The 18887-nt window shown below is 44.6% G+C and overlaps 1 protein-coding gene across 1 annotated transcript in view; it reads left to right on the top strand.

The window, feature by feature from the left end:
- Positions 1–18887, top strand: part of rnf213a (ring finger protein 213a) — a 194609-nt gene that overhangs the window by 30492 nt on the left and 145230 nt on the right. The window contains exons 18-29 of the mRNA NM_001353835.3: positions 7016–7208; positions 7314–7487; positions 7569–7721; positions 7812–8422; positions 8505–8664; positions 8745–8962; positions 9039–9176; positions 10494–10658; positions 10745–12017; positions 12179–12360; positions 12458–12607; positions 14301–17906. Coding sequence (NP_001340764.1) covers positions 7016–7208; positions 7314–7487; positions 7569–7721; positions 7812–8422; positions 8505–8664; positions 8745–8962; positions 9039–9176; positions 10494–10658; positions 10745–12017; positions 12179–12360; positions 12458–12607; positions 14301–17906 — 7023 coding nt within the window. The remainder of the gene's footprint in view (positions 1–7015; positions 7209–7313; positions 7488–7568; positions 7722–7811; positions 8423–8504; positions 8665–8744; positions 8963–9038; positions 9177–10493; positions 10659–10744; positions 12018–12178; positions 12361–12457; positions 12608–14300; positions 17907–18887) is intronic.

Below are 18887 nucleotides of genomic sequence, written 5' to 3'. Positions count from 1 at the left end.
CCCTTAAATACTTAAATATACCTACCTCATTTAACCCAATAAGAAAAAAAAAATTCTTAAAACTCTGGATGTCCAGTAACTGTTGTAACACTTGTTTCCTGAAAGAGACAACTCCAACATTTTGGAAAATTGCCAGATGATCAATCACTCTAAAGAGTAAGAAAACGGGCCAATGAATGCCTCTAAATTGGCAAAGAAGCTAAGGAGCCACTCACTCTAGCATTTGGCTGGTGATTCAGCGACTGTGGCACTGGAACATTCCCTCCCTCAGACATTCTCTTTCAGGCCGGGAACTCCACCATCATGTTGAAACAACATTATAGGGAAATGTATGGAAAGTGCCACAGTAGCCAAATCTGTTACTTATTTGTTGCAGAACCTGTCAAGCAAATCGCAAGAGTGAACAATGTTTCCAAAAGCACAGCCCTGCAATGTTTCTGGGCCCTTTTATTATCAGAGTCTGGGATAACCAGAAGCATCCCAGTCCTGAAGTGTGAGGGTGGTGTGGAGGTCACTATCTACCCGAATGGGAAGACACTGTAACAAGATGCGAAAATCGACTAGCCTTATTGTAGGAAAGCACTACATATGAGCAAGATGGTTAGCTGGTGGGGAAGACATGGGTCCAGTCTGTAAGTTGGACTTCACCATGGCTGACTAAGAATATGGCATCACAGAGCAGGGATACACATAGCTGGCACCGATCCCCAAAATGCAGGTTGACTAAGCAGGCATACCAGACAATGTAATAGGCCAAATATCTGACACCTCCACTGAGTTGGATGTTGGGAGCCTTGGAGGAACTCCCTAGGGCTCACCAGATGAGGAATTTACTAGCAGAGCAGAAAAAGCACATGCATATCCAGGTTAAGGGGAATAGAAAAGCAAGCATTTTAAACAAAGAGCCTGGCTTTCTCCCGACTAACTGGCATTGCCCAGCAATCAGAAGGAAACCGACTCCACCCAAAGATTAAGTGAGTAAAATCTCACTGGGTCTGCCTCTTCCACAGGCAGTGCTTGCAAGTTCAATACCTGGTCTTTAAAGGGGGTTGTTGGAACCTTGGGCACTTAGCCGAGCCAGGGTCTCATGGTCAGATGAGAGTAACCCAGCCTAAATTCTAGGCATGATTCATTGAATGAAAATGCCTCCAGGTCCCGAACCTTTTGTTAAAAGCAAGCGTGACCAGCAGAGCTGTCTTACAGTATTCTAACAGTATTCTTAAAGATACTGAGTCAAGGGGTTCAAATGAGGCAAACGGGATGGATTTAGCCACCTTACACCTCTGAGGAGCCAGATGACCAGGTTGTGCCTTCCCAATGTACCACCGTATACCGTGTCATGGTAAGCAGAGATGTTGCGACATAGACCTTTCATTTTGAAGGGGGACAGTCTTCACTTCAGCTTATCTCCCATCCTCCCTGACCTTGCACAGGGTCTTTATGAGTAGGCTCACTGGGGGAAATGCATATTTCTGCAGTTCCCATGGGGCCAGCTGTGAGCCAGTGCATCGATGATGAGGGGGCCCTCAGTAAGGGTATAAAATCACTGGCAATGAGAGGTCTTAAGAGAAGCAAACAGGTCTGCCTGAGGCCCAGCAGCAAGATGTTTTGCAGATGCTGTAGATCACAGGTGTCAAACTCAGTTCCAAAACGGTTTAGTTCCAACCCTAATTAAACACACCTGATTAAACTAATTGAGTCCTTTAGGCTTGTTTGAAACCTACAGGTAAGTGTGTTGGAGCAGGGTTGGAACTAAACTGTGCAGGGCTTCGGCCCTCCAGGAACTGAGTGTCCCCCAGCCCTCCACCGGGAAAAGAGCTGTTTCCCTTTTCTCTAGATGGCCCATCTAAGGGACTCTTCACAGTCCGTTTATGGACTTGGTGGTGGCCTGGAGCTGGGTTGTCGATTGCCTGCAGAGTGCTTGACGCAGTCGCTTAGCCGTAGAAGCCGCAGGAGGACACCCTCAGCAAGGAGCAGGTGGTGCAGATGGGCCCAACAATGAAGCAGTCTTCTGAGCCTTCTGGTAGATGACCTGACCCATCACATTTGTCTGCTCTTTCACTTCTAAAAAAATTCCTGGGTAAAGTCTCTAAAAGTTTCGCCGAATAGGCCCATCCGGCATATTGAAGTGTGGTTATCATTCTCACCACATCCAGGGTGGTGGGGGCATAAGAGTGCTGTAAAAAGCAACAAGCATGGCATACATTTTTACAAGCGCGAGCCACGTTCCTAGCTGTGCAACAAACATGTCCTCGCAGTTTACCCCAAACATGCGGCACAGCTCTCATGCTCATCATCCATTGCCAGGTAATCACCCATCGAGAAACGCATGACCAGTACAATAACTGGTCAAAAAAATGTGTTTACCAACCGTGATGCTCTCTTAGTGAAACTGTTTATTTTAGACTGCTCTTATTCACACCCACTGAAATGCCCAGGGGACGGGAAAAGTACCCAGATCGACTGCAGCTGAATTGGTTGTCAACTCCCAGGATGAAAAACTGAAGCTCTCAGTAATAGCAGTGTGTCTGTCCTCAGTGCGTTGGCTCAAACAATGAAACAATACATGTGACAATTTCCGAAGAGGATTTTTCTTAATTCCAGTTGTCAGGGTTCTGCCACTTTGGTCTTGTAAATTCTTGTTTTGGTGGCAGAGCTCTGACACTTCTCATGTCGGGTCCTGTTTCTGTCTCTGTGTGAGCGCGCGCCGTCGTGGGTGTACTTGGAGTGTGCGCGCTCCTGCTTGACGCGGCCGCGCGCGCGCTCTGCGTCACTCAGACGCGTGCGCTCTTGTACTCGTGTTTGTGTTTTCGTTTGTCAGCAGCGTGGTGTTTCATTCCCAGCGTCTCAGTCTTGTTGGTTTCGGTTTTGGTCGGCGCTGGGATGAAGCATGCACGCTGCGTGTGTGTGCGCACGGTGAGTGCTTTCATTCATCGTGTGCTCGTGTCTTGCGTCTTTTGTCAAAGCACGTGGCTCGGTGTTTACATTGTGGTCACGTGCTTTTGTCGTGTGCTTCAGTGTTGTGTTGTGTGAGCGCATGGCTTGTATTGTCTCTCTGTGTCATGCGCTCTCCCGTCTATTGTCTTGTCCCACCCACCTTGTTACCTTGTTTGTAATTATTATTTTCACCTGTCCGCCTGTCTGTTTATTGGTTTGTCTTTCCTATTTATTCTCCTAGTGTGCTCTGTTCCGTGCTGGTCCGTTATTGATTGTTCCCTTCCCTGTTGTATCTGCTGATCTATAGTCTACAACAGTGGTTTAAAGTATTGTCTTGTCAAGTTCCAGACCTTGTCTAGTTGAGTGTGTAATATGATGTTGTGTTTTTCCCCACGTGGGGAGATTTGAGTTTTGTTTTTGTTTTATTTTTCATTAAACTCTTCATTCCCTGCATTTGGGTCCTCGCCTCCTCTCCATCTACCCCCACATACCGTGACAGAACGGACCAGCCAGAATGAGGACCCAGCGGAGTGAAGATGGCTCCTTCGCCAGCCGCATTACTAAGTTGCTGCATTTGCAGTCACTGAAACAATGTGGCTTGAATTTGGAGGAGTTTGCGGAGAAATTCCGCAAGGCAGCTGAGGGGCTGAATTTTAATGACTGGCTGCTTATGACCCACCTAAATTTTGCTCTGGACAAGCCCCTTCTTCCTCTGCAAATCCAGAGAATGGTGGGCTGGTCATACCAGCAATTTATAGAGCACATGGTTCAGCAGCAGGAGAAAGGGATCCTTCAGGAGGAGAGGATCCTTCGCACCACCACCACCAGTGCCGCCTCCCAGCCCATGTCCAGCCCTCAAGGGCTGACCCGCACTCAGAAGCGGAGGTTAAAGAGGAAGACCTCTGCTGCAGTGTCGGCTCCAGCCCCAGAGCGCCCTCCAGTGTCGGCTCCAGCCCCAGAGCGCCCTCCAGTGTCGGCTCCAGCCCCAGAGCGCCCTCCAGTGTCGGCTCCAGCCCCTGAGCGCCCTCCAGTGTCGGCTCCAGCCCCTGAGCGCCCTCCAGTGTCGGCTCCAGCCCCTGAGCGCCCTCCAGTGTCGGCTCCAGCCCCTGAGCGCCCTCCAGTGTCGGCTCCAGCCCCTGAGCGCCCTCCAGTGTCGGCTCCAGCCCCTGAGCGCCCTCCAGTGTCGGCTCCAGCCCCTGAGCGCCCTCCAGTGTCGGCTCCAGCCCCTGAGCGCCCTCCAGTGTCGGCTCCAGCCCCTGAGCGCCCTCCAGTGTCGGCTCCAGCCCCTGAGCGCCCTCCAGTGTCGGCTCCAGCCCCTGAGCGCCCTCCAGTGTCGGCTCCAGCCCCTGAGCGCCCTCCAGTGTCGGCTCCAGCCCAGCTCCTTGCCCTGCCGGCGCCACCCAGACGTCTTGCCCTGCCGGCCCCAGCCCGGCTCCTTGCTCTGCCGGCATCAACCAGACGTCTAGCCCTGCCGGCACCAGCCCGGCTCCTTGCCCTGCCGGCGCCACCCAGACGTCTTGCCCTGCCGGCGCCACCCAGACGTCTTGCCCTGCCGGCGCCACCCAGACGTCTTGCCCTGCCGGCGCCACCCAGACGTCTTGCCCTGCCGGCGCCACCCAGACGTCTTGCCCTGCCGGCGCCACCCAGACGTCTTGCCCTGCCGGCGCCACCCAGACGTCTTGCCCAGCTGGCCCCAGCCCTGCTCCTTTCCCTGCCGGCTTCAGCCCGGCTCCTTTCCCTGCCGGCACCACCCAGACGTCAAGCCCTGCCGGCCCCAGCCCGGCTCCTTGCCCTGCCGGCGCCACCCAGATGCCTTGCCCAGCCGGCCCCAGCCCGGCTCCTTGCCCTGCCGGCGCCACCCAGACGTCTCGCCCTGCCGGCGCCACCCAGACGTCTCGCCCTGCCGGCGCCACTCAGACGTCTCGCCCAGCCGGTCCCAGCTCGGCACCCTGCCCTGCCGGCCCCACCCAGACGTCTCGTCCTGCCGGTCCCAGCCCGGCGCCTCGCCCTGCCGGCTCCCCTCTGGTCTCCCGCCCTGCCGGCTCCCCTCTGGTCTCCCGCCCTGCCGGCTCCCCTCTGGTCTCCCGCCCTGCCGGCTCCCCTCTGGTCTCCCGCCCTGCCGGCTCCCCTCTGGTCTCCTGCCCTGCCGGCTCCCCTCTGGTCTCCAGCCCTGCCGGTTCCCCTCTGGTCTCCAGCCCAGCCGGCTCCCCACAGGCCTCCAGCCCAGCCCGCTCCCCACCGACCTCCTGCCTTGTCTCCCCTGATAGACTCTCCCTGGGTCGTCCCTCCTGCTCCTCCCTGGTGTTCCCTCTCTGCACCCTGGACGGACCCTCCGGCTCCACCCTGGCTCCCTGCCGGGGCCCCCGACCCACTGAATCCACCCTGGACTGTCCCTCCTGATCCTCCCTGGTCTTGCCCTCCCATCCCTCCCTTGTTTGTCTTGTTGGGTCTGGCTTGGCTTCCCTCCCTCCCTCCCTTCATGTTGTCTTGCCTGTTCACCCCCCTGTCTTGTGTCTGTTGATGTTGCCTGTTTTGTTGTCTTCTAGTGTTTCTTGTCTGTCTTGTACCTTGTTGGATGTTCCCTTTAGGGACGCCAGGTGGCGTCCCTTTTGGGGGGGGCTAGTGTCAGGGTTCTGCCACTTTGGTCTTGTAAATTCTTGTTTTGGTGGCAGAGCTCTGACACTTCTCATGTCGGGTCCTGTTTCTGTCTCTGTGTGAGCGCGCGCCGTCGTGGGTGTACTTGGAGTGTGCGCGCTCCTGCTTGACGCGGCCGCGCGCGCGCTCTGCGTCACTCAGACGCGTGCGCTCTTGTACTCGTGTTTGTGTTTTCGTTTGTCAGCAGCGTGGTGTTTCATTCCCAGCGTCTCAGTCTTGTAGGTTTCGGTTTTGGTCGGCGCTGGGATGAAGCATGCACGCTGCGTGTGTGTGCGCACGGTGAGTGCTTTCATTCATCGTGTGCTCGTGTCTTGCGTCTTTTGTCAAAGCACGTGGCTCGGTGTTTACATTGTGGTCACGTGCTTTTGTCGTGTGCTTCAGTGTTGTGTTGTGTGAGCGCATGGCTTGTATTGTCTCTCTGTGTCATGCGCTCTCCCGTCTATTGTCTTGTCCCACCCACCTTGTTACCTTGTTTGTAATTATTATTTTCACCTGTCCGCCTGTCTGTTTATTGGTTTGTCTTTCCTATTTATTCTCCTAGTGTGCTCTGTTCCGTGCTGGTCCGTTATTGATTGTTCCCTTCCCTGTTGTATCTGCTGATCTATAGTCTACAACAGTGGTTTAAAGTATTGTCTTGTCAAGTTCCAGACCTTGTCTAGTTGAGTGTGTAATATGATGTTGTGTTTTTCCCCACGTGGGGAGATTTGAGTTTTGTTTTTGTTTTATTTTTCATTAAACTCTTCATTCCCTGCATTTGGGTCCTCGCCTCCTCTCCATCTACCCCCACATACCGTGACACCAGTATTATGATTGACTTCAGAGGGTTTCAAGTATTCATATAAGCAATTTAATAAACTAAATAGAGGAACATTAACATGCACTAAATGATGACATGTTTATTTTGTGTCAACAATTTAATTCCTTTTATAATTCTTTTGGAGTTGCAGTGTTTCAAATTGCACTGAGCGGCATAGAGGCTCAGTGGTTAGCACTGTTGCCTTACAACAAGAAGGTCGCTGGTTCATGTCCCAGCTGGGCCAGTTTGCATTTTCTGTGCGGAGTTTGCATGTTCTCCCCATGTTCATGTGGGTTTCCTCCGGGTGCTCCGGTTTCCCACAGTCCAAAGACATGTGTTATAAGTGAATTGGCAAAAAAAACTGGCTATAGTGTGAATGGGATAGTGTTTGGGTGTTTTCCAGTACCGTGTTGCAGCTAGAAGGGCATCTGCTGCGTAAAACATATGCTGGAGTAGTTGGCAGTACATTCCGCTGTGGCAACCCCTGATAAATACGGGACTAAGCTGAAAGGAAAATAAATGAAATTTCACTGCTACTTTAAACAGTGTACAAAGCTGTTGCTATAAAGATTTTTTTTATGTGTGTGATTGAATGTTCATGCAATATATACATTTTTTTTTAAACAGACTAAATCAGAGTGGAAACTTTTTGCAAGATTCAATAAATTCCGGATAAACTGGAGGTTTGGGAATCTTGTGTCTACCATCATACTCAAGTCCTGGCCAAAAGACGACAAAGGAACCTATTTTGAGGAAGAAGAAGCTGTTCTCAAACATCTTCTGGGCTGGGCAGCAGCTAAGAACATATTTCAGCTTCATGGTAATTATTTGATTTCCTCTGTATGGCACTGCTTTGTTAAATTTCACAACTGTCTTTATGTTTTAATGAGATGTTTTAATGAGTATCTTTTTCCTTGTTCTGTAGGTGCTGATGAAAAACTGATCGATCAGCTTTCTGATGAGGCTAAAGAGAAATTTGCCATGGCAACTTCATTATTCACAAATGTTTTAAATCAACTCGTAACAGGGAAAATAAAGATGAAGCTACTCAATCACATCCTGGAAAAGAAAAGCGTTTTCCTTGAGCTGCTTACTTTAGGTAAAATTAAATGCATGAAATTTGAATGCTTTTTACATTGGTTTTATAACATGAGGAGTCACTGATCTACTGTTATCCTAGACTGTTTTTCTGAAGAAGAACAATACAAGGACATAGATGCCATGAAGGCATTGATTCAGACCAGACAGGAAGAGGTGAAGGCTATTTATCATGAGCGTGCGCTTGCAGGAGCTCTGATTGCAATGTGTCACAATGTGGAGGAGCATGTGAAGGGTAAAGACTATTTATTGAACACCAGACAGTACTACATTGCTTTTTAAATCTGATTGGTAAGACTTTTTTAATAATACATTTGTTTTACAGTTGATTACAAATATTTGGAAGACTTGTATAGCAATGATATGAATGAGATGGATCTGGACCTGTTTATGGACGTTCATGAATTGAACCAAATTCCCACTGAAGCATCACTAGAAGTCCCCTACTTTGAACTTCAAGATGATGTTCGGTCTATGGCAGAGATCTTAAACATCTTTAAAGACAGCTATATTTTCAAATTGCGTTGGGGGAATGAGGCAGCATTGTTTGTAGAGCGTGCTGAAGATGAGGAATTGGACGAATTGGACGAATTGCCAATCACACTTGATGTTCTTAATGAAGAGATATTTTTACCATGTCATGCTGCATACAGAAACATATATACAAGTCTTAAAGATGGTAGCATTGACTTTGAAGACATCGATGAAATATTCAGAGCCTACAAGGGAAAGTATGAAAAACTGGCAGCAGAAGTTGCGATCATGAGCAAACAAGACTTCAATGATGACCAACACTGGGTCCAGACAAGAATCCAGCAGATCAAGCAGTACCATGAGCTTCATCTGGCTGTAGAGTCAGCAAAGGTGGTCATGATGGTCAAAGAGACCCTTTGCCTCCAAGGTGACTTTCAGGTGTTGGAGAAGTTGCTTATTACTGTAAGTTATTCATTTTTTGCTCTAAGGTTAACAATTGTTTAGGTTTTTACAAATTTTTTAAGTGAGTTTTTCTTTTCTACAGACACACTCGGATTTTAAAAGTGAGCGTTTAGACAGCATTGACAATGAGTTGATTCAGGCAAAAAATGTGCTTGTGGACATCACAGAGCCACGTAGACTGTGCCTTCAAGAACTTGGCCACAGAAAAAACTTCGTTATCTGGGTTAAAGAGGCACTCGAAGGTAAATAATTAGTGTTTCTTCCCTTGTAATTAAAATTAAATGCATTATTTGTAATGTTTTAGCACTTTTTTTCACTTCAGACATCAACGAGTTGAAGGTATTTGTGGATTTGGCCTCTATCTCTGCTGGAGAGAATGATTTAGATGTGGATCGTGTGGCCTGTTTTCATGATGCAGTTCTAGGCTATTCGTCAATGCTGTATGATTTAAAGCCAGATGCTGGCTTTAGTCTTTTTAATGAGATGCTGAAAAAATTATGGAAGGCACTTGACAACGACTCCAACCTTCCAAAGAAATTGGTAGGACTTTCTCCTAGCTTTGACAATTGAGAGAAAACAAGATTTTGTTGTGTTCATCTACATTTTTCTGTTTCAGTGTGACTCTGCAAGACACATAGAATGGTTGAAGACAGTCAAAGACAGCCATGGGTCAGTGGAACTGTCTTCTCTATCTCTGGCATCAGCTATCAACTCAAAGGGCATCTACGTTATCAATGCACAAAATCAGAAGAAGGTAAATAAAAATTTGCCAACATTGTGCTGGATGTTTTAAGGAAAACCCGTTTAAAGACTCATTTTGGAAAAATGCTAAATAGTTTCTAGTTATCACTGACTCGTTTAGGTCATTCACCAGCTGGAATACAATCTTGTTCATTCATCATTATGAAGCTGCAGGCCTAGAGACCCAACTGCAGGCTCAGACTAGCACTTCCAGACCTATTGTTAGTGTTAGGGTCACGTGTCCGATGTTGCTGCTTGCTAGAAAGTGCCAAGATGTCCTGGCTGCAGTCTGTAATCATGATGGTGTACTGGACCCGGTCCAATATGTAGTGGACATTGTCTGGCCCACTAAGGTAATGTCCTTACAAGTGTGATAGTTAGGTTTAGGGTAGGGGAAGGTGTAGGCGATCATCCATTATTCAGCGAGAACTGTTTCAAAAGTGGTGGTCTGAGCGTGCAGTTGGGTCTATTATTTTACGATCAACATCAGGTGGCACTGTCTGAGAAAACGATAAGTCTGAAAGTGCTGGTTTGAGCGTGCAGATCTGAGCATGCAGTTTGGTCTCCGAGCCTGCGGCTTCACCCTACTCTGCTTCATGGCCTTGCATGAAAATTGGGTTATTGTCTGGCCAGATTTGTATTGGCAATTGATAAGCTGAATTGATCTTCTTGATCAAGGTGTTTGCTTGAAAATCCAGGCCAATGAAAAGTAGTTTTGCTAGTCTACCAAATTCAATTAATATTTATTTCTATAGCGATTTTACAATGTAGACCAGTGGTCACCAAACTTGTTCCTGGAAGGCTGGTGTCCTGCAGATTTTAGCTCCAACCTTAAACACACCTGAACAAGCTAATCAAGGTCTTACTAGGTATACTTGAAACACCCAGGCAGGTGTGTGGAGGCAAGTTGGAGCTAAACCCAAGACCGAGATTGGTGACCCCTGATGTAGACTGTCAAAGCAGCTTAACATAGAAGAGTAAATTGAAACTGCTTCAGCCAAGTTTTGAGAGTTAAAGTTTAGTTTAGTTCAATTCAGAGTAATATACATATCCCTGCTGAAAGTCCAAACACTGAAGAGCAAATCCAACAATATGCAGCTCCACAAGTCCCAAACCAAGCAAACCAGTGGCGACAATGATGAGGAACAAACTTCACCAATTGACGAAAGCCAAATCATATAACTATTTGACAAACTTTAGGGAAACTGTTAGGTTTTCTGCCTAAAACAGAACAAAAATGTGCATTATCCCTGAATGTCCTAATCAATGCAGACAATTCTGAACAATAAACACCTGAACAATCAACACCTTAATATTATTTTTTTTGCAGTTGGCCTTGGAAAACATTCTGAAGCTACATATTATGGAAGAGCATGATGGTGGCTGTGAGACACGCGTTTATTCTCTTGAAGACCTCAGGGATCTTCAGAATAAATTGATGCTAATGTCTGGCAAAGGAGAACAGGGCCAGTGTGAAGTCGATCAATTTGCAGAGGTGTCTTTTCACTTTTTAGTTGTTTTAATTTTTTATTTCATCATGGCCCCTAATTAGTCTCGAGTAAACGTGTTTCTTGCTTCCAGGTTTTTGCCAGTGTACAAAGGTTGGTCTCCGCATTTATTGATTTGTATGTTGCTGGAAATCCATTGTTCAGACACTGGGAGGCAAACATCAACTGTAATAGTAAAGAAGCGTGCATCATCATAGACTTCAACTTAGGGAGTGTTGTCAGCGTTGTCATGGTTGAAGGTGATGTCACAGAACAGCTGCCAGAAGTCTGTAAGAAAATGGAGAGCTGCCTACGCTTCTGGCAAGATTTTATGGACAAGCAAAGATCCCAGCACTATTACTTAAACTACTACACTGCAGAACAGCTGGTCTACCTGTGCCATCAGCTTGCTCACAATAACATGGAGGAAATAGACGATCAAGTTCTGATGATGCTCTCCTTTATCAAGCCTAGTTGCTCCACTTCCGATTTGAGAAAAGCTTGGCACATTCTTCAGTATGATCTAATTAGGAAAGGTCCTGACCAAAATGATGACCTAGACTTTCAAACTTTTGTGGAAGTCTCCAGTATGACTGAAAATGAAAGTACTGAGAAGTCATGTCCAACATCTGATGATTTAATTCAACAGTTGGGGGATGCTAGTGGATCCACAAAACTAGGTGTGATTTGGAACAATTACATGCGAGACATGAAGGCATTTCTGCCAGACTCCCTTGATGTCCCAAGTCTTGGATATCTCCTTGAAATTTTGGCCAATAGCCACAGAGAAGATGAGGGTGATATGTCACAGCGTGACAAAACAAGGACCATTCTGAGAGAACTTCCAAATGGAATTGCTTCTGGGAGACCAAACCTAATTATCTGCCCTTCTGAAGAAATTTTGATTTCATGCATCTCAATTTACATGAACAGCAAGAATGAGCCTCTACCAACCTATGACGAAGTACTCCTCTGTAGTGCTACCACTCCATATGAAGAAGTGGAACTTTTCCTCAGGCGCTGCCTCTCTGCTGGGTATAGGGGGAAGAAGATTTATACAATGCTCTATGTGAACCAACTCAACTATGAAGTGAGCTACAAAGTGGAGAAATTCTTTCAGAATCAAAATGCACACACTACAAACGATTACCGGCTTGTGCTGATCTGCGAATCGAACAAAGAACATGCATATCTTCCTTCAGCATTTAGCCAGTTTAGATTGCACTTGATTCCACAGCAACCAATTCCCAGTATTCAGCAATACCTTCATAGGCATTTTGCAGTTCCAGTGGGCATATCCAGTGCTGCTGCAGTCTTCAAGGACAGGCAGAATGTGGGGGTTGTGTCCTCTGAAAGATCAGGAGTTGGTGAGTATACCTTGAAGTTGTTGATCTTAATTGGTTAGTCTCCAGAATTTGGGCATAAATGTGGCTTAAAAACATTGGCTTGTTGTTTGTTAGGTTGATAAGTGTAAACAGTTCTCCAAGTAATGTAAGATGCTGTAATTCACTTGTGTGGCACATTTTAGGAAAGTCGCTTTACATTAAACGACTGTACGAGAAATTGAAGTTGAACTCCAAGAAGCCTTCACAGCTAAAATGCATCAGGTTAACTGAGCCGAAAGTTGATGAAAATGTCATCATTCAGTCCTTGATCAGCGTCCTCAAGAAAAATGATCTTTCGGTCTATCATTTTGATGTCACCACCATGGTAGTTTTTATTATTTTACTTTTTATTTGTTTTAATTAAATGTGCCTCTTTAAGGAAGTCTTGTCGCTGTTTTTCAGTATAATTCATATACTTGCAGGTGAAGAAAGGACTTCATGAATTTCTGTTCAGGCTGTTGATCCTTGGATATCTTATGGACTCAAAAGGAAACATGTGGAAAAGCAGCAACAAACACTTGTATGTCATTGAGATACTAAGACCTGGCTTATCCCAAAATGATCGAAGAGCTGTAAGTAAACTGCTTAAATGGCTTAGGAATTGTCATTATTTTGTGGAAGCCCCAATGCTGTTTTCACACCAGAAGCGGCATGCGCGGATAAAGTATATAGCGCTGTTTGCACGTAAATAGACGCTTGAACATTTTGAGTTTACCCGCTTTATCCGCTTCACAGTAGATGCAGAATTGCATCATTGGCAGGGCGTCTATCTGCCTGGTGACTGTAGCTTTGTTGCTAAATGGCTAACATGGATTTTATTGAGGGAATAACTGTGTTTATGTGCTTTAAGAAGGCTGAAAAACAGTGTAGATCCATTTGGAGTCATGTCCACTAGACATATCCAGAAAGGGCACCCAGCTCTGTGAGTTCATAAACTCCTCCTGAAACTTAACATGGATGACGGAAGCTTTTAGCGATGGTTCCAACTAAGCCGAGCCCAGTTTGATCCACTGATGTTGGTGTCGGCAAGAGGATTTCACCCCAGGACACAAAAAACAAAGCTTTGTTATAAGCCAACCCCTACAAGAGAAAGATCCTGATTAGTTAATGCGGCGTGAATGTTTTTCCAATTCAAGTAATAAGCACGTAACGTGTGTCAATCGCTCAAAACGCGCAACTCGCACCACCTTATTCGTACGTATCGTGCCGCAGTATGTCTTTTTGCGCCTTTGCATTGACTTAACATGTAAATCACTTGCGCTTGACCCTTCTTCCACGTCTGGTGTGAACGCAGCACGAGAGGCCATGCACAATTACTGTTTTTTACTTTCTGTTTACATACTGTTCTTGAAATCTTTTTTCTTGTTATCACTTTGTAATTATTTTGCTATCTTTATATGGTAAAAGTTGTTTTTACATCCTCTTCAGATGACAATGTTTCTGTGATCTCAACGCGAGAATATAATTTTGGACTATACTCAACACATAGTTTTAATTGTTTTGGAAATGGCTTATAAATATAAATACTACATGCTCAATTAGTTATATTAAAAAGACCAAATTCGGTGTCTTTCAAGATTGATTTTCATTTATGCATTTAGCAGATGCTTTTATCCAAAGAAACGTAACTCCCGTAAACACACCGGAAGCAGTGGATTGGCTGGGGAGCATTTGGGGGTTTAATGCCTTGCTCAAGGGAATCACTTAAGCCATGGTATTGAGGTGGATAATTTTTTAGCTTTCCCCACCAACAATCCCTGCTGGTGCCGGGACTCAAACCTGTGACCTTTGGATACCAAGTCCAACCTTTTCACCATAATGTAATTCCGAAAGCAAATATAAATGAATAAATAATAATGTAGATAATGTAAATAATAATACATGTTAGTGTAGATGAACATGCTCTATCATGCAGCTTTTAATCAAACAGTAAACCTCATCCAGATATGTTTCAATAATTATGGTGTAGCTGACTTGCACATAGAACATAAAAAAAATGTGTTGAGTAAAGTCCTTGAAATTGTCAATTATTTTGGTTAAATTGGTACCACAAACAAAAATACACTTTTGTTCTATCAGTATTGCAAGAAAATTAAGCCCTGAGCACAAGAAAATCACTTTTCCAGAAATTAAATCAAGATCTTGAGAAAACAGCTTATCTTGTCCACATCACTACAAAACAACGAAAAAAAGAAATAATGCTTAAGACTATCACATTAATCATTAAAATGCCTCACAATTTATAAATATGTTTTCTCTTGTTAGGGCGCAAAAGTTTCCTTTAATTTCTTGGATGTGTTTCCAATTGTCTACTGCCGCTCACCTAAAGAGGTCCTTGAATTAGAAATGAGAATGGAGGAACATCCATCATTTGGACTATCTGATGATCCCCTTATGGATGACCAAGAGTTCCGAAGTGAGGCCTATCAACGGCCTTATCAGTACCTGCAACGTTTCTACAATGGCATCAATTTGGATGAATTTCTGTATCAAGGAGTTGAGGGAAGTCATGTTGAATGCCTGCAGATGTTGTTTGAGTACTGTGGCATAATAGACCCCTCTTGGGCAGAATTGCGGAATTTTGCTTGGTTCCTAAACTTACAGCTTCAGGATTGTGAGAAATCAGTTTTCTGTGATTTTTCCTTCGTAGGGGACACTCTGTTGGGATTCAAAAATTTTGTTGTTGAATTCATGATTCTCATGGCAAAAGATTTTGCAACTCCTTCACTTAGCATTTCTGACCAGAGTCCCGGCAGGCTGCATGAAGATTTTTCCTCGGCCAATGAAGAGGATCTTGCTCCCTTTAAGATAAGAAAAAGATGGGAGTCAGAACCACATCCGTACATATTCTTCAATGATGACCATGATTCCATGACATTCATTGGCTTTCATCTTCAGCCAAATGCCCAGAAAGGGGTTGATGCAGTTGATCCATCCAACAACAGAGTGATCAAGCAAAACATCATGACCATGGAGCTCTATGAGGGCCTTAAACTACAGAGAGTTCCCTTCAATATTGACTTTGACCAGCTCCCAAGATGGGAAAAAATTGAGAGACTTTCCAGGGTGTTGGGAATACAATGGCCTCTTGACCCAGATGAGACATATGAGCTCACCACAGACAACATGTTGAAAATGTTGGCAGTTCACATGCGATTCCGCTGTGGGATTCCTGTAATAATCATGGGTGAGACAGGATGTGGGAAGACAAGGCTAATCAAATTCCTCTGTGAGATGCACCGAAGTGGAGTTGCCACTGACAACATGAAACTAGTCAAGGTTCATGGAGGAACAAGCTCGGAAATGATTTACACCAAAGTGAGAGAAGCAGAGGCCATGGCGTTAAGAAACAAGCTAGATTATGGGTTTGACACTGTGTTGTTTTTTGATGAAGCCAACACAACTGAAGCTATTAGCAGCATTAAAGAAATCCTCTGCGACAACTCTGCTGAGGGACAAAATTTGACAGAGAACACAGGCTTGAAAATTATTGCTGCTTGCAATCCCTACAGAAAACACACCGATGTTATGATTAAGAGATTGGAGTCAGCAGGATTGGGATACAGAGTTCGTGCTGAGGAAACTGATGAAAAACTTGGATCCATTCCACTTCGCCAGCTAGTGTACAGGGTGCAGGCCTTACCACCTAGCATGATTCCACTGATTTGGGACTTTGGACAGCTCAATGACCATACTGAGAAAATGTACATCAAACAAATAGTAGAAAGAGTAGCTGAAACCCATTCTATTGATTCAGGCTACATCACAGTGATTACAGATGTTTTGTCAGCTTCACAGAAGTATATGCGAACAAGACAGGATGAATGCAGTTTTGTGAGTCTGAGGGATGTTGAGCGCTGCATGCAAGTTTTTGGCTGGTTCTACAAAAAACACTTAATGTTACTCTCAGAGCTTGACAAGTTTGAGAGTATTCAGAGGACCGAGAAAACCGATCAACATCCGAAAGATACTGATGAAAGAAATCCAATTCTTTGGTCATTACTAATGGCAGTTGGTGTATGTTACCATGCCTGCTTGGAGGACAAAGAGAAATACAGAAAAAAAATTTGCAAGTACTTTCCAGCAGCCTACAGCCCAATGAAGGTGATGCAGGAAATCTCAGTTATTCAGGATATTTTTCTGGAAGGTGTTCCAATGGGTGAAAACATTGCCCGAAACAATGCCTTGAAGGAAAATGTCTTCATGATGGTAATTTGCATCGAACTACGAATTCCTCTGTTTTTGGTTGGAAAACCCGGAAGCTCCAAGTCCTTGTCAAAAACTCTGGTTGCAGATGGCATGCAAGGCCAAGCAGCTCATTCTGATCTGTTTAGAAAACTAAAGCAGATTCATCTGGTTTCTTTCCAGTGTAGTCCTCATTCTACACCAGAAGGGATCATTAATACCTTCAAGCAATGTGCCCGTTTTCAGGAAGGCAAGAATCTATCAGAGTATGTCTCTGTAGTAGTGCTAGATGAGATAGGCTTGGCTGAAGATTCCCAAAAAATGCCTCTGAAAACTCTGCATCCTTTGCTCGAAGAGGGATGCATAGATGATCAGCCATCACCACACAAGAAGGTAGGATTCATTGGCATCTCAAACTGGGCTTTGGACCCAGCCAAGATGAACAGAGGGATATTTGTTTCACGGGGTGATCCTGATGAAAATGAGTTGATTGAGAGCGCAAAAGGAATATGCTCCTCGGATGTCATGATTCTTGAGAAAGTGAGAGAGTGCTTTAAGCCATTTGCCCATGCTTACCTGCGCATCTGTAAGAAACAGGAAAAAGGTTTCTTTGGTCTGCGAGACTATTACAGCTTGATAAAGATGATGTTTGCTGTTGCTAAAGCTTGTGATCAAAAGCCTAGTGCAGAACAGATTGTGAAGGCAGTGCTGAGAAACTTCAGTGGCAAGGACGATGTGGATGCTGTCACATTTTTCACCAGCAGACTAAATATCAAACCGGAGCTTGAGACTATCAGTGCCATTGAGCTTGTAAGAGAGAATGTTACAGCCATTGGACAAGATGAGGAATGCAGATACCTTCTGGTTCTGACCAAAAACTATGCAGCCCTTCGAATTCTTCAACAAACATTTTTTTCGGATCAGTGCCAACCGGAAATTATCTTCGGCTCAAGCTTTCCAAAGGACCAGGAGTATACTCAGATATGCCGCAACATCAACCGTGTCAAAATTTGCATGGAAACTGGTCAAACAATTGTGCTTCTGAACTTGCAGAATTTGTACGAAAGCTTGTATGATGCTCTCAACCAATACTACGTTACCCTTGGAGGCCAGAAATATGTGGATTTGGGGCTTGGAACCCACAGAGTCAAATGCAGAGTGCACAAAGATTTCCGGCTAATTGTCATTGAGGAGAAAGACATTGTGTACAAGCAGTTTCCCATTCCACTGATCAACAGGTTGGAGAAACATTATCTTGACCTTAATACCTTACTGAAAAGTGAGCAAAAGGACATTGTTAAGAACCTTGAGCAGTGGGTTCAGTGCTTCACTGATGTTAAAAACAAGCATTCTGTTGCTCCCAGTGCACGCCGTTACAGTCCAGCTGATGCTTTCATTGGTTACCACACGGACACTTGTGCATCGGTAGTAATGCAAGTTACAGAGCAGCTCAAAGGGCAGGAGCTCTCAGATCCTAGAAAAGGGATCTTAGATGAGTCTAAATTGATCCTTCTGAACTGTGCAACACCAGATGCTGTGGTTCGGCTAGACTGCACTTCCCTTTTCAATGTAGAAAGTGAGCACTTGTCAAGGGTATACTTTGAGGACCAGATGCATAATTCCCTTGCTGAATTCATCCTATCTCACATACAGCAAGAAGGTTGTAGTGGTGCCTTTTTCACAGAGGTAAAGTCATTTTTTTAATACTTACCTTTTTACTCTAGAGTTCTGGTTCTCATTTAGGGGTCTGGGAGCCACTAAGGCACCTCAGCATACTACCCAGGACATTTGGAACTTGAAATTACTGGAGTTACATTGAATAATGGAATTAGTACATATTAATTATATTAATTCAATATCTGAATAATATAATTGTTTTGCTTAGTTACTTGCCACTTGTGTTTAAGTAGATGGTGCATAAGCACTGGGGGTGTGTTCGAATCCACTTTTGTTATAATAAGAATGGGAAAAACTGTCTGTGCCAGGTGTATGGTCTAAAAGGTTTGTCCTTATTCTTTTGGGGTGTTGTGGGTGTGTTTTGGGCAAAATGTGCATTAAACCAATCAGAGTCTATTGTACACGGTGGACTTTAACACAATCTCACGACAATTCGTAACTTTTTGATCTAGTGGCTAATTGGTATTAATTCGAGCAATCTAATTTGTACAATTTAGTACGATTTGCTCATCACCCAATCACAGCTGGGGTTAGGGGTGGGGTTGGGTGCTAAATTCGTACAAAATAGCCACTAAACTGACAAAACGTAAATTAGTTGAGTTTCCCCGTGAGATTAGGCTGGACTGACGCACTCTACCGAGGATATCCATTACATATTTAATTTCATAATTTGTTAAGCGCAAAGATTTATTTCAAAACTATCTCTAAATTTATTTCTAAATTCCAGCAAACAAGAAAATGAAAATGAACAATAACAACAAAGTGCGGTAAAAAAAAAAAAAAAACTAAAACATTGTAAGGTCTATAAAACCAAATAAAAGTTATATTATATTTAAACACACTTTCAATAATAGGCATAGCCCATTTGGTGTTGCATACATCTCTTAAACTTGACAGCTATGTATGACAACATGAAAGTTTATGCATATATATATATATATATATATATATATATATATATATATATATATATATATATATATATATATA

The sequence above is a fragment of the Danio rerio genome, chromosome 3, assembly GCF_052040795.2.
Source record: "Danio rerio strain M-AB ecotype USA chromosome 3, GRCz13ab, whole genome shotgun sequence".
NCBI classification, from domain to species: Eukaryota; Metazoa; Chordata; class Actinopteri; order Cypriniformes; family Danionidae; genus Danio; species Danio rerio.
Note: the sequence above shows the minus strand (reverse complement) of the source record. Positions and strands in the feature narration are given on the sequence as shown.